General features: G+C 37.5%; 1 protein-coding gene across 1 annotated transcript; it reads right to left on the bottom strand.

The window, feature by feature from the left end:
* Nucleotides 1-3,080: 3,080 nt before the first annotated feature.
* Nucleotides 3,081-15,352, bottom strand: LOC138338717 (uncharacterized). Its single transcript, XM_069289799.1, has 8 exons — nucleotides 15,185-15,352; nucleotides 14,998-15,077; nucleotides 14,642-14,847; nucleotides 13,029-13,444; nucleotides 11,239-11,638; nucleotides 4,600-4,700; nucleotides 3,723-3,917; nucleotides 3,081-3,143 (listed from the first exon to the last, which is right to left on the bottom strand). Exons 1-8 carry the CDS (start codon nucleotides 15,350-15,352, stop codon nucleotides 3,081-3,083), a joined length of 1,629 nt encoding a protein of 542 aa, XP_069145900.1.
* Nucleotides 15,353-15,555: the final 203 nt, after the last annotated feature.

The raw sequence follows: 15,555 nt of genomic DNA, 5'->3' as shown, positions 1-15,555 counted from the left end.
TGCGACTCTAATTCTTCAGCAGTGTTGTAACTTGCCAGTCAGCAATTCTTCAGCAGTGTTGTAACTTGCCAGTCAACTTCGTTGAACCTATTCCTTTGACATGTTCCAATCCTCAGCTTTTTTCTTAATCAACACTTGTTGTAGACAATTCAGTCATCTGCGCTGCACCTGTTCCTTTGACATGTTCCAATCATCAGTTTTCTTCTTCTTTAACAATTACCCCATGATCCCCAAAATACTAAGTTGTGAATTGATGATTTGTGTTGATTGACTATGGAGCATGTTAAATTGATTATGTCTATATTGATTGAGTTATTTAATTATGACAATCCACTTATCTAATGTAGTATTCTACACGTTTGGGTTGAGACTGATTCATAGCCTTGAAGGGCAATTTGTGATGAATTGATGTATAAATCATGATTCTATGCATGTGCTTTGCAATTTCAATTAAAGTTATATGAAAATTAATTGTGTTATTATTGGAAGCTTACTCTCAATTAACACTTATGAATGATGATGATAGAATGCAAATGGTTTTTTCAATGTTATGTTACATCTTTAATTTGTAGGCTTGGGCATCCTCTTCTTGTGTAGATTGATGTACCTTGAATTAGTATCTTAGGCCTCCTATTTTCTTGTGTTGCTAATGTACCTTGACATAATGAATATGAATCCATATGACAATGGCATTCATTTTAATAAATAACTAATGAAGCATTATAAGATTGTCTTGAATCAATAGGCCAATGACATCCTTTTTATAATGAGTCCATGAACTAATGTAATGATGAATCTTGAATCAATAGGCAATTGACATTAATTTCTTACTGATTCAATGAGCTATCTTAATGTTGTACAATCAATCGATAGGCTTATGGAATTCGTTTCATGTGTGTGAATATGTACGTTGGGTCGAAAGGCTAATGGCATACCTCTTAAGTACAATAATGTTAATATGAATGTACTACTCTATGGGAATGGAGGCTAACTACTCAATGGGAATGGAGGCTAAGTACCGAGTATATATGGTGAGATGGAAGCTCTCCCTACATTAGGTCGGGTTTCAATGAACATTTTTCTTATTCCATAACTATGAGTGCACATAGGATATTAGCTAGTGGATCCACCTAGGCTAAAATATTAGCCGTCCTACCTTAGGAAAGTAGACCACTTCTTTTCGGTGTGCGGGCAAGAAAAAGATTTCCATGTTAAGCTCACATGGTCTATCACATAATGCTTATTCCTATCATGTGAGGTACATGCTATGGTTTCTTTAGAAGATCTATGAAGTATGATAGTATGATATGTCATCTATACATTACATGAGTAGGCTTTGAGAGAGCTATGGTGTGATTCTCTTATGTCTTAAATGTCTAATGAATGAATCTGATCTTAATGAAGCAATGTGAATGTTGACTTAAATGCTTAAATGTAATGATGCATTCTTTACTTGAATGGTATGTTAAGTTAATTTCATTGTCATGACTTACGAATTGTATGCATTCCTTATGCATGAGTATTGATTAAAGATGAGTAACGAAGAATGACAAGTTCATCTTTGGTGGCCTTAAAGTGGTACTTAGTAGGAATAGTAGTATGGGATGCTATTCGAACATTGCAGAAGTATAGCTTAGGGATACTTAAGCTAAAGCTTCTAATGTGATGTAATGACTTAAATGTTGATTATGTTTTTATCTTACGCCTTTAATGCTAAAGTTGATGATATTTCTAAGCATGGTTTTCAACCAAAATGTTCTTTTTAAGCAAGATTTTTGCATGACTATCAGACTTGGTATATTATTGTGTGCTAACCCATATTTCTACTTTTACTTCTATAAAGTGTACATTTCGGCAATTGAGTTGATTTTTTATAGTTCAAAGGGCTTGGATTGAGTTTTTCCAGAACTTGTGGTATGTCCTCATGGATCTGAGGACACGTGTTTAATTGGTGTTTTATGTCTTTCATTGCATTAGATACATTTTATACTTTCTATTGTAGAGTTGTGACACTACATTTTGATTCAAGATGTTTTTAGATGGCCATTTGGACAAGTAGACTTCCATTGTTTTGAATGATGTATCGACTGTAAGGATTAAAAGAGTTTAAATTTCCTTACTTTTTCTTTTATTTTATGTGATGACATGATATGAGGCTTGTATGGTGCTTTTTGGGGTCTTGTACGTTGTGTTATGTCTAGGGTATAGGCTTGGGGCGCAACAAGATGAAAGTGCTCAAAGTGGTATTGGTTAGAGGACCCTCATCATTCGACAGATATAGGGAGGCCAAAATTGAACCTCCAAAGCCACCTCCAAGGCATCCGTGATACACAAAAGGTGGATATGGCATTTGGAGAACTACTTCAAGTGCAACAGGGTGAAGAGCAATGAGAACAAAATCAACATTGTCGCATTGTACCCCTCAGAGATGGAAATGCATATCTATTTACACTGAATAGGATTTGAAGAGCTGTCATGATCATTCACATAAATTTCAGTGAACTATTGAAGCTAGGTGGAGGTGTAAAGAGTCCGAGATACGAAAGTGTTAAAAGCCTTCCACTTTACTTTTCTAAAACTCTTGAACTTGAAAGGTTGTTCTTTATCTCTCTTCATTCTATGTGTTATGGTATGAATGCTAAGTGACTTGTATGGTGTCTTGCGAGGTCCTATATGACATGTTACACCTAGGGGTACCTTGTGTTGTCAAAAAAAAATATCTAAACTAGTGCGGTTCAAGAATATAATATAATTATAATGTATTAGTTCCTTGACCAATTCCTCATATTTATGGCATAGTGTTATTTAGATCAAATAATTGAACATCCTTAAAAGTAACCAGGATGGGATAAATCATTGTGTTCTAACAGATAGTTAGAATGAGAACTTACTAATACATATAGGCTGCACCTCTAAGAATTATGCACAACAAAATGATGTCAATACAGAAGTTAAAGCTAGATCTCAGTTGAATAAGGAAAAGACTTGTTAAATCTGGTGATTTCAAAAGATAGACGTGCTATCGTGCAAACTGCTTGAACTTACAGAGAATAACATAATATAGTAGAAGCTCAATTTACCTATTTAATTGTGTCCGTAAGCATAAAAGTTGTATTCTTAAGGTGAGACGTTGCCTTGTCGATCTGTCAAGTTATTAAAGCAAATTAGCTCAAATTTTGAACTTTTTCCTTTAAACTGACTAATTAATAACAATAAGACTTTATGAACTTAGTCTTAATCTCATCCATCAGAGGACTTGCTTATCAATTTCCTTCAAAGATTGGATATTAATACCCACAATATAGAAGGAGCAAAATAGAGCACACAAAAAAAAAATCCAAACCATATCACTGGCCATGTTATTCAAAGTATCAAAACATTCTATTATGACCTTCAAACCTTGATCATATGAGAAGTTGAATCAAAACCATACATCGGTCTTTAGGAACCAACAAGCCAGCAAGAAGATGTAATAAAAGGCAAAAGACATGAGATGAATCATGAACAAGACATTAATGAAATATTCCAAGAAAATACATGGATGTTACATTTTTCAAAATTCATATTCTTGTTGGAATTGACTTGATTCTTCAGTTTGATGAAAGCAATCATCACCAAATTGTCCATTTTGTATCCATTCAAAATATAATAAGAAATGAAGAAAATATCATCACGATAAAGGAATTGTATAACATTGAAGTGGATAAATTATTAGCGTGCACTGGAAAAGCCTTTGGAACGAATGCAACTTTATAACCTAAATCAAATTTAATTTCTGTAGGAGAACCAGAATCTCCCCATCTACTATGTTGTTTGGGTATAGCTGTTGCACCGTCTGAAATTGTAATTATCCTATTGAGAAGTGCAAGCACCAAATCATTAAGTTCAATAAATTCTTTTCTTTGAAGCCGTTTAACCTGCAAAATGAAGTACCATTAGTTGACTAAAAAAACCTGGTGAAATTAGGTTATTTCTTGTGAAGCATGGGCAAACATTGGAGGAAAACAATCCTCAAGAGACACAAATAATATAATAACGGAGAAAGGAGTGTATGAGAGGGAGTGACAAGAACCAAATGCACAGACTAATGTCATATCCCACCACTCCACTGTTCATATTTGGCACCAGAATAAGGGATAATAATCTTAAAAGAACACTCTAGAATTCACTAGACATTTTCAAGAAGGCTGTAGAATTTCCCACAACTTGTAGAGAATTCTAGAATAGAACTAAAGTGTTAATATTGTAGGGGTTTGCAAAGTAATTATTTTTTGCAATTTAACCCCCTATTTCATAGTATAAATATATGATTTATTTTTTATAAGGCATCCAAGCTTGAAGCAATAAATAAAAAAAAGTTTTAAGAAATCTTCAAAGCAATAAAAAAGCCTTCTTATAAAGCTCTTTCATTTCCTTATCTTAGTGATCTAGCTTCAAAAGACTTACTTGAGCTTATAAGAACGTGAAATACTTGAGCTTACAAGAATGTGAAAGATTCGTGAATAAGTTATTGAGTGCCACACCCAACATTAGTGAGTTTCTAAGTCCGTGACAACGTGATAACAGAGAAAAAGTTTTGATAATAAAAGAATGACTAACCAAGGAAACATGAACACTGCTAGCACCACCAACGCAGATAGATGGTGGAAGAAATAACCGCAAGGGAAATAAGCAAGAGTAATGAGCAAATGTTGCTCGACCTGACATTAAGTAAGGCGGAACTCACCCACCTTCGACCACCAAAGGAAGTGACGATGAACTTAGCGAGAAGGCCATTGACATCTCATCCGGAGAGGAATGAATCGCAAGTGTTTCCATAGAGATCTTAGGCAGTCGCTTGAACAAGGTCAATGAAAAGTTCAAGACTCCGGAGGACTTCACCCTCGAGGAGAATGACAACATCCACAAGAAGTTGTAAGGCCACCAGCGTGCTGAGTTTTTTATGAAGGAGACTACCTCTTTCTTGGACTGTCGAATCATGGAGGCATTATGTATGATTGACACCATATAGGTCGAGATGTAAAAACCCAAGGAGGGTGCGAATGTTGGAGGATCATAGTCGTTCGACAAATATAGTGAGGCTAAGGTCGACGGTCCGAGATCACTTATGTTAAAAGGCGCATGTAACGCACAAGAGGTGGTGAATTTCCTTTGGCATTTAAAGAATTACTTCAAGTGCAACAGGGTGAAGACTGATGAGAGTAAATCAATAATGTGATGTTGTACCTCTCAGAGATCGACATTTTGTGTTGGAGGCTTTAAGAGTCAGAAATTGGAAAGGGACTTTCCACTATCAACTTTTGGGAAAAATTCCAAGTGGAGTTCAAGAAGACTTTCTACCCTAACAATGTCTATATATGCGGCAAACTACAAGTTTAGGATGCTGAAGTAGACAGGCAACTTTCGAGTATATGTGAAAGAGTTTACCACTCTCACTCTTCAGATTCCTAACCTCACAGATGAAGATATGTTGTGTCATTTCATGAATGGGCAGAAAAATTGGGTCAGGATGGAGTTGGACGCCGGCAGGACAAGACTATCGATGAAGAAATCATGCAAGTCGAAGCTTTGAAAATTTCAAGCATGAAAAGCCCTACAGAGCCAGAGGAGAGGAGGTGAGAGGTAGTCATGACCATGGTGGGGTTATCGTGGGAAAATCAAAGACCTTAGAATACTCACATGGAAAGTGCATGTTTAATATTACAAGATCGTGAAAGATTCGTGAGTAAGTCGTCAGGTGTAGTACGGAACATTAGTGATACTCTAAGTCCGTGACACCAAACTCTTCAAGTAAACATTATACTTCAATAGATTTTTTTCATGCTAAATAAAGAAGGCTTGTATGCCATCACTATTAAGTGAACACATGTTCATGAAAAATTGAGATCTACAAACAAACAGTAAAAAACACAATGAGCAACAACGATTTGAAATCACAAGTCACATAAATTCATTTTATCACGACATTGTCATTTCAGATACTTCCTTATGTTCTCCCTATCATGAATTGCACCAATGATACTAGCAATAGACATGCATGCGTACATAACCATCACATATCTCAAATCAAGCCTCTTGGAAACTCTATACAACTTGTGTTTTCCCCTTTCGAAGTGACTCGACTTGATTTTGGTCTTAAACAACAAATAAATGCAAGAATCAATTAAAAATGGCCTAATAATACCAAGATTATCACAATCCTAACCGTAAGCCAATTGATGGCCATCCCCACCCCCAACTTTGGGCATTTTCAACTATGAAGTCAAGTCAAAGCCATGCCCCAAGAGTAATATTCCATATACTAAGGTATAATAATCAAATAACAAGATTGGAGAGTAATGAATTTACTTTATTGACGAATTTCATGGAAAAATTAATAGATACAGCCCTAAATCACCCCTATTGCCTCGTTATAATAGTCGTGCTATAGTTTTCTGAGCACCGCTATCGTGCCTACCCATGGTCGCTGTAGTGGACGCCTACCACTATGACAAATGATGTGAACTATAGAGTTCAAAAATTCAAGAAAAACTCATTTTACATCATACTTTTCTTCCCTTGATGTACAAAACTATCTCCTTCACACCAATTTTGATATCGGAAGTTTTACTCACAAAAATTTAATTCTGTGAAACCCTATTGATTCATTAATGTCTTGGCTAAAAGAAAATATCAATCAAGCTAGGACATTACACCCCACCCATTCTCAGATAGTCAGAGGCTGCACATAGTCCAGAAACTATTTGAGGTTGGCCTAGCCTAAAAAAATTCAAGTCATTGCCTAGAATGTTTTCTATCTCGATATCTCTCACCATTGGCCAAGTCAGACCGATCAGGACGGACCATTACAGATATGAAAATGGGCTTCGCTGTGATTTTTGATCTTATGATTAAAATTTTGCAGATGTTCCTAAATGGACCTTATAACGGATGGCCTTGATTTTTTTACCCTTATAAAAAATCTTACAAAAATAGTCTTCATTTTTCACAAAAAAAAAACTATTTGAAAAAAAATGCCCTCAAAAGTTATAAACTACTAGTTGATTGCATGACATCATCCAAAACAACAAACTAAAAATATATATATCATAATATGTGGTCTTATTAAATAAATGGAGCTAAAATGTTTTTTAGTATTCAATTATGGAGCTAAAAACATTATTTTCTTCATAATTTAGTATCTTTTCTGAAAATTAATTTACTCCAAGACTCAAGTATCAAGGTTTACAATAATGTTAACACTTAATATCATTTTGTACAGACATATATTTTCTTTTAAATTTTCTATTTATTTATTTTATAAATTTAAAATCGATATGTTATAATTTAGTTCAATCAACACTATCAAAAATTTAAAATAACTGAAAACATAGATAAGGGTTTTGATACAATAAATTATATCGTATTGGCTATATTTGAAACTAACTTGTTATGCCCATGACTATTTTTCATAATAGCCCCAATGAGATACCATTTTTTTATGCTCTCTACTGACAAAGAATAATCAATGTTATTGTCATGGTTCAACCAACAATAAAAACATTTTCTTTCAAGTTGTTGTCAACTCCATATTTTCAAGTTGTAGAATAAATTGTTGTTTATCATATATTTTATGAATTCGTACTTTAGCTTTGTCATATTTCATAGAATGACAATTTCTCAGGGAAGGAACTTGGTATACTAGAACCAACAAGAACATTAGTTAAAATTTATTGCTTTGTTGTTTTCTTCTAAATGATAAAATCCTTAACGAAAAATTAGAAATCCTTTATCTTCTCAATTCCAATCTTGCGGAATATGTTATGGTTACTTTTGAATTGTTTTCATAATTATGTGTTCTTGTGAAACATATTGATGTCTATTTTTCCTTGTTATTTGGGAAATTTGCATAACTATTATAAGTTTCTTGTGATGACATCCAATCACGTATCTATTAGGATTACAGATGATACTATTTTTTTTATGTGGACACAATTTTTGCTACATTTGTAAATAGTAAAGGGACACAAGAGTATGTTCTTTAGGATTATGTGTTAAGGAGGTCATATTTTAATGTTATTTAACACAACTTTTTTGACTATTTAATGCTACCTTGTAGCCTCAACCAACTTCTTTGCAACAATAACAACCATGCAACACTTCTATTCTCAAATGTACTCTTACAATAACAAAAAATCCACACATAACTAAAATTATCAAGGTAGGACATCCAAGATAATAGTCCTCAACAACATATCCACAAAGATATGGATACTAGAAAGGAATTGTGTAGACTCACCTTTGTAAATGCCGACCTCATCAACATATCTACGCTAAATAAATACCACACTCATGCTATTATTTAAGAATATCTGGTAATGCATACGGTCTCAATGGTGTAGAGAATAGAACATAATACAACTAAACAAAACTGACAATATATCATTCGTTGCACCACTACACTTGATGTGGTGCAATGAAAGACATCTCAAATTTTTACCATCAACAACAGGATCTCGATAGGTATCTCAACCTTTACCCATAACAACATCCTCTCGATAGGTGATTTTCTTTATTTATTTTTAATGAAAAATTAGTTGTTTTTTAATAATTTGTTTTAAAATTATTATTTTTACATTCAAATGCCACATATCAACTTTTAATTAGTCATCATGACATGTCATTCGCACTTGTGTCACACACACTTTGTAATTTTAGCCGTTTCTCAAAAAGGTGTCGAAATGACATAGAGGACCCTACTTGAGGAGTTTAAAATTAAAAAAGCCAACTTGAGTTGTCTAAGTGAATGTTGGTGCTAATTTTAAAGGGCTACCAATGGGTTCAGTCATACTTAAACTTGCGCACGAGTGTACCTTCAGGGTTCATAGGTCCAGTTAGCTTTAGTTTAGTTGTACTTAGATTTACTTTTTTATACTCATGTGCCTTATTTCTTTAGAGCTTTGACCTTTGTTTGTATCTAGATTCTATCTTTTCTGATTATCTTTACCTTTCTTTCTTACTTGGCCTCCGATGCCGACTGAGTACCTTGTTTTGGTACTTATGTTACACTGTGCATCTTTTTTGTGATGCAGGTTTTAATACCAGCTTACCTAGCGGTAATCGTACATGACATCGTTGGCATCTTGAACTTTCTTTCTCAGTTGGCCTATGATGCCTGGTGAGTACCTTGTTGTTGTAATTATGTTGCACTCTGAATCTTTTTCAAGATGTAGTTCCTCCTACCCACATACTAGTGGCGACGTTGGTGTGCCATCTTTTGGATATCTGTCACGACCCAAATCGAGCCGCGAGTGGCACCCACACTTATCCTACTATGTGAGCGAACCAACCAATCTATACCCCACCATTTCAAGCATAACAAACAAAATACAATGCGGAAGACTTAAAACTCATTAACAAAATCAATCAAATAACTTCTAAAATTTATAAATCATTATCCCCAAAATCTGGAAGTCATCATCACAAGAACATCTATTCTAAAATTACTAGATCTAAGAATATCTAAGAAGCTAAAATAAATAAAAACTAGTCCATGCCGGAACTTCAAGGCATCAAGACATGAAGAAGAAGATCCAGTCCAAGCTAGAAGCATTAGCTCGCCCTGAAATCCGGTGTAATGAAGACTGGCTAGAGTTGCGGTTGTGTTGAAGACGACGGCACGTTTGCTGCACTCCACAAATAACAAAGAAAGAAACATACAAGTAGGGGTCAGTACAAACCCAAGTACTGAGTAGGTATCATCGGCCAACTCAAAATAGAAAACAGTATATATCAGATAACATCATAAAATCAACTAATATTCTTAGCATGGAGCATTTACAATTACCATAACCCTTGGTCACAACACCAAGCACATCAATGAGGACTCATGCCTCCCCATCATACTCATTTGGGAATTAGTTCTTTAAGTTGAGTACATTAACATCTTTCAAGATTCATTATCTTTATTCCTCTCGTGTCGGTACGTGACACTCTGCTCCATATACTATCCTGGTGTCGGAACGTGACACTCCGATCCTCATATACTATCCTGGTGTCAGAACGTGACACCCGATCCACATTCTATCCTGGTGCCGGAACGTGGCACTCCGATCCTCATTCTATCCTAGTGTCGGAACGTGACACCCGATCCATATTCTATCCTGGTGCCGGAACGTGGCACTCCGATCCTCATTCTATCCTGGTATCGAAACGTGACACCCGATCCATATACTATCCTGGAGTCGGAACGTGATACTCCGGTCCTCATATACTATCCTGATACCAAAACGTGGCACCCGATCCTCTATTACTATCCTGGTGTCGGAACGTGACACCCGATCCCCTAATCTCACTACTTTCAATCATCAAGTCTTCTTTTATACCAAGGCATCATCATTAACAAAGTAGATTAGGGTTTTTCAAGATTTAGGATTCAATAGCTTCATCATGCTTATTTTATCACAATTATATAATCACATTCATGCAAGCATACAATTAAGCATATAGAAGGGTTTAAAATACTACCCAACACATATCATTCTCTATTAAGAGCTTACTATGAATATCATAAACCATAACCTACCTCCACCGAAGATTCGTGATCAAGCAAGCAAATTCCCCATAGCTTTATTTTTCCTCTCTCTCGATCGATCGTTCTCCCTCTCATGGTTCTTTCTATTTTTCCTATTCAAACCCTCTTTCTTTTACCCTAATTAGCATATAATTAAGTATAAAAGATGATGAATTAACCCATTATTTATTTATAGGTTATCTCTTTTAACCCCCAAGTAATTTAATTATTAATATTCAATCACTGACTTTATAATTATAAGCAGGAATAGTCCAAAACGCCCCTTAAAACATTTAACAGAAATCTGACCCAGCCGGGGATTACGCAGCCTGTGACGACCCGTCGTGCCTGCTGCTTCCGTCACAGAGTTCAGAGACTCAATTCCCTGAAGAGTCTGTGACGGTCCGTCGTGCCAACGACGGTCCGTCTTGCCATGTCATCACGAAGTTCAGAGAGTCAATTTCAGTACCCAATTTTCAGAATTCTAAGTGTTTTGGAACGATACCCCCTCGACGGTCCGTCGTACCCATGACGGTCCATCGTGGGATCCTTCGACTCAGCTTGTTTTTCAAGAAATAAAATCAGCTGCTTAAAACGACTAAATAGGTCGTTACAATAGATACCAATTTACCTATCGTTCGTCCTGGAGCAATCACAAGGACAAAAACAAGGGCGAAAAGGAGTACCTGAATCTGTAAACAGGTGTGGGTATCTTTCTTGCATATCAACCTCTTTCTCCCAAGTGGATTCTTCAACCGGTCGATTCTTCCATTGCACTTTGATGGATACAATCTCCCCTGACCTCAGCTTGTGGACTTCTCTATCTAAAATAGCAACAGGCTCCTCTTCATAAGACAAATTCTCATCAAACAGAACTGAATCCCAACGGAAAATGTAGTTTCCCTCCCCATGGTATCTTTTCAACATAGACACATGAAATACCGGATGCACTCCGGACGGTCCTGGGGGCAAGGCTAATTCATAAGCTGCCTCCCCCACGCGCTTCAGAACTTCAAATGGACGAATATACCTAGGACTAAGCATACCTCTCTTACCAAACCGCATCACTCCTTTCATGGGTGAAACCTTCAGCAAGACTTGCTCACCCTCCATAAACTCTAAATCTCTAACCTTTCGATCTGCATATTCTTTTTGTCTACTTTGAGCCGCTAAAAGCTTTTCTTGAATGCATTTCACTTTATCTAATGATTCCCTCAGAAGGTCAGTACCCCAAGGTCTAACCTCGAATGCATCAAATCAAACCAACCAATGGGAGATCTACATCTCCTCCCATACAGTCCCTCAAATGGGGCCATATCAATACTTGAGTGATAGCTATTGTTGTACGAGAATTCTTCTAAGGGAAAGAAGCTATCCCAATGACCACCAAATTGTATCACACATGCACGAAGCATATCCTCCAACACTTGAATCGTTCGCTCAGACTTACCATCGGTCTGAGGATGAAATGTGGTACTAAGATCCAACCTAGTACCCAACTCAGCATGCAATATTTTCCAAAACTTAGAAGTAAACTGCGTACCTCTATTTGATATGATGGAGAGTGGAACCCCATGGAATCAAACAACTTCCGAGATGTAAAGTTTGGCTAACTTCTCTACATTGTAAGTCACCTTGACCGGAATGAAGTGAGCAGACTTAGTTAACCTATCAACAATTACCCAAATGGAGTCATACTTACCCATTGTCTTTGGTAGACCAACCACGAAGTCCATTGCAATTCTCTCCCAGTTCCATTCTGGAATGGGCATTCTCTGAAGTGTTCCTCCAGGCCTCTGGTGTTCATACATTACTTGCTGAAAATTTGGACATTGGCAACAATCTCCACAATGTCACGCTTCATTCTACTCCACCAAAAATGCTTCTTTAGGTCACGATACATCTTGGTTGCACCAGGATGTATAGAATACCTTGAACTATGAGCCTCTATAAGAATAGTGTGGATCAAATCATCGACGCGAGGTACACATACTCTTTCCTTAATTCTCAAAACACCTCCCTCATCGATCGTTATTTCCTTTGCCTCTCCTCGCAACACCTTATCTCGGATCCGGATTAATTTTGCATCATTAAACTTTTTTCCCTTAATCTTGTCAAGAAAATAAGATCTTGCCTCCACACTTGCCAAAAATCCTCCCTTCTCATTTACTTCTAACCTCATAAGGTCATTAGCTAGAGTCTGAACCTCTCTAGACAATGGACGTCTAGAAACTTGCAAGTGAGCTAGACTTCCCATGCTTCCTGCCCTTCTACTTAAGGCGTCTGCCACAACATTAACCTTTCCCGGATGATACAAGATAGTGATATCGTAGTCCTTCAGTAGTTCCATCCATCTCCTCTGTCTCAAGTTCAAATCCTTCTGAGTAAAGACATACTGTAGGCTACGATGATCCGTATAGACTTCACACTTCACCCCATATAGATAGTGCCTCCATTGCTTTAGTGCAAACAGTACCGCAGCCAACTCCAAATCATGGGTCGGATAGTTACGTTCATGCACTTTTAATTTCCACGAAGCATAAGCAATCACATTCTTCTCTTGCATTAGCATTGCACCCAAACTCGAATAGGATGCGTCACAATAGACAATGAAATTCTTACCTTCCACTAGCAAGGTAAGAATTGGCGCAGTAGTCAACAAGGTCTTGAGCTTCTGAAAGCTTTCTTGGCACTCGTCCGACCATACAAATGGAACACTTTGCTTAGTCAAATTTGTCAATTGAGAGGCAATAGAGGAAAATCCCTTGACAAATCGGCGGTAGTAGCTAGCTAAACAAACAAAGCTCCTTACCTCTATAACATTAGTAGGTGTCTCCCAATTCTCCACTTCTTTAATCTTAGATGGATCCACCATCACTCCATCCTTAGAAACTACATGTCCCAAGAAGGACACTGAATCTAGCAAAAACTCACACTTGGAGAATTTGGCATAAAGCTTTTTCTCCCTCAACATTTCCAATACAATTCTCAAGTGCTCCTCATGTTCTTTCTTGCTCTTTGAGTACACCAATATATCATCAATGAATACAATGACAAAGAGATCCAGATATGGCTTAAAAATCCCATTCATCAAGCGCATGAAAGCAGTAGGGGCATTCGTAAGCCCGAAAGACATTACTAAGAACCCATAATGCCCATACCTAGTCCAAAAAGCAGTCTTGGGCACATCCGTTGCCCGTATTTTCAATTGATTATAACCAGATCTCAAGTCGATTTTTGAGAAGGTACAAGCACCTTGTAACTGATCAAACAAATCATCGATATGAGGAAGAGGATACTTGTTCTTAACAGTTACCTTATTCAGTTGTCTATAGTCTATACACATCCGAAAACTTCCATCCTTCTTCATCACAAACAAAACAGGAGCACCCCAAGGAGATTCACTTGGTCTAATAAAGCCTTTTCTTAACAACTCTTGCAGTTGGGCCTTTAACTCTCTTAACTCAGTGGGGGGCATTCTATAAGGGGGTATAGAAATGGGGCGAGTACCCGGTTCAAGATCAATGCAGAAGTCAATATCTCTATCGGGTGGCATACTAGGAAGATCTGCAGGGAACACATCCAGAAACTCACGGACTATCGAAATCGACTCAATCGAAGGTACTTGGGTAGTGTCATCCCTGAGATGTGCCAAGAAAGCTAAACACCCTTTACTAACCATTCTCTTAGAACGAAGAAAGGAGATGATTCAGACCGGAGTGGAAGTGTAGTGGCCCTACCACACTAACGGATCTGTCCCAGGCTTGGCCAACGTTACAGTTTTTGCATTACAATCTAAGATTGCAAAATTCGGAGAAAGCCAAGTCATACCAAGAATTACATCGAAAACAACCATTTCTAAGATAACCAAGTCTACATAAGTATTGCTCCCCACAAAAGTCACTAGACCATACCTATATACCTTTTCAACTATCACGGACACACCCATCGGAGTAGAAACACGAATAGGCATGTCAAGTAATTCACAATGTAAATTAAGACCAGTAGCAAATGAGGAAGATACATATGAAAATGTGGAGCCAGGATCAAATAATACAGAAGCCATTCAATCACAAACTAAAAGATTACCTGTGATAACAGCATCAGATGTCTCCGCTTCAGTTCTCCTAGGGAAAGCGTAAGAATGGGCCCTGTCACTTGTCTGCCCGTTGCCCCTACCATGTTGTGCTGTAGCGGCTCCAGTTTTCCCATCACCCCGGCCTTTTTGGTGACCACCATTACCTCGACCACCACGTCCTCCAGAATGACGGCCTGTTCCATGACCAGCTCTACCTCTGACATTGGAGGTCTGTAACTTTGTTTTGGACAATACCTCTTAATATGTCAAGTCTCCCCACATCCATAACACTCTCTGGATTCAAGCATAGCTCTTTGTGAGAATGACGAAGTCTGGGGATAACCTCCAAACTCAGAGAAATATTAACCGGTCTGTGGTGGACCCCCAACTACAGTCTGCAGTGAAGACTGAATAGGCCTGGCTGGGTAACCTCCTGAACCCTGCCCTCTGGAGTAAGAACCATTAAATTCACCTCCCTTACGAAACCTTTTTGATGTCGATGCCATGGTGAAGTCATATGGTTTCACTCCCTCCACCTCTATCACGAAGTCTACCACTTCCTGAAAGGATTTTGCTGTAGCCGCTACTTGTAAGGTTGAAATCCGCAACTCTGACCTCAACCCCTTTACAAAACTGTAAATCCGCTCTTGTGGACTGAAGCAAAGCTGGGTGGCATATCTGGAAAGTGCACGAAACCTAGCTTCATAAGCAGTAACCGACATACTGCCTTGCTCTAGGCTTAGAAACTCATCTCTCCTCCTATCCCTTAAAGTACGGGGTGTATACTTCTCCATAAACAAGCTAGAAAATGATGCCCAAGTAATAGGTGGTGCCTCTATTGGTTGACACTCAACATGTGATTGCCACCACATTTTGGCATTCCCTTGAAACTGATAAGTCACAAACTCAACTCCAAATCGTTCTA

Source organism: Solanum lycopersicum, chromosome 10, assembly GCF_036512215.1.
Source record: "Solanum lycopersicum chromosome 10, SLM_r2.1".
Taxonomy (NCBI): domain Eukaryota; kingdom Viridiplantae; phylum Streptophyta; class Magnoliopsida; order Solanales; family Solanaceae; genus Solanum; species Solanum lycopersicum.
This window is presented reverse-complemented; position numbering and strand designations above follow the sequence as displayed.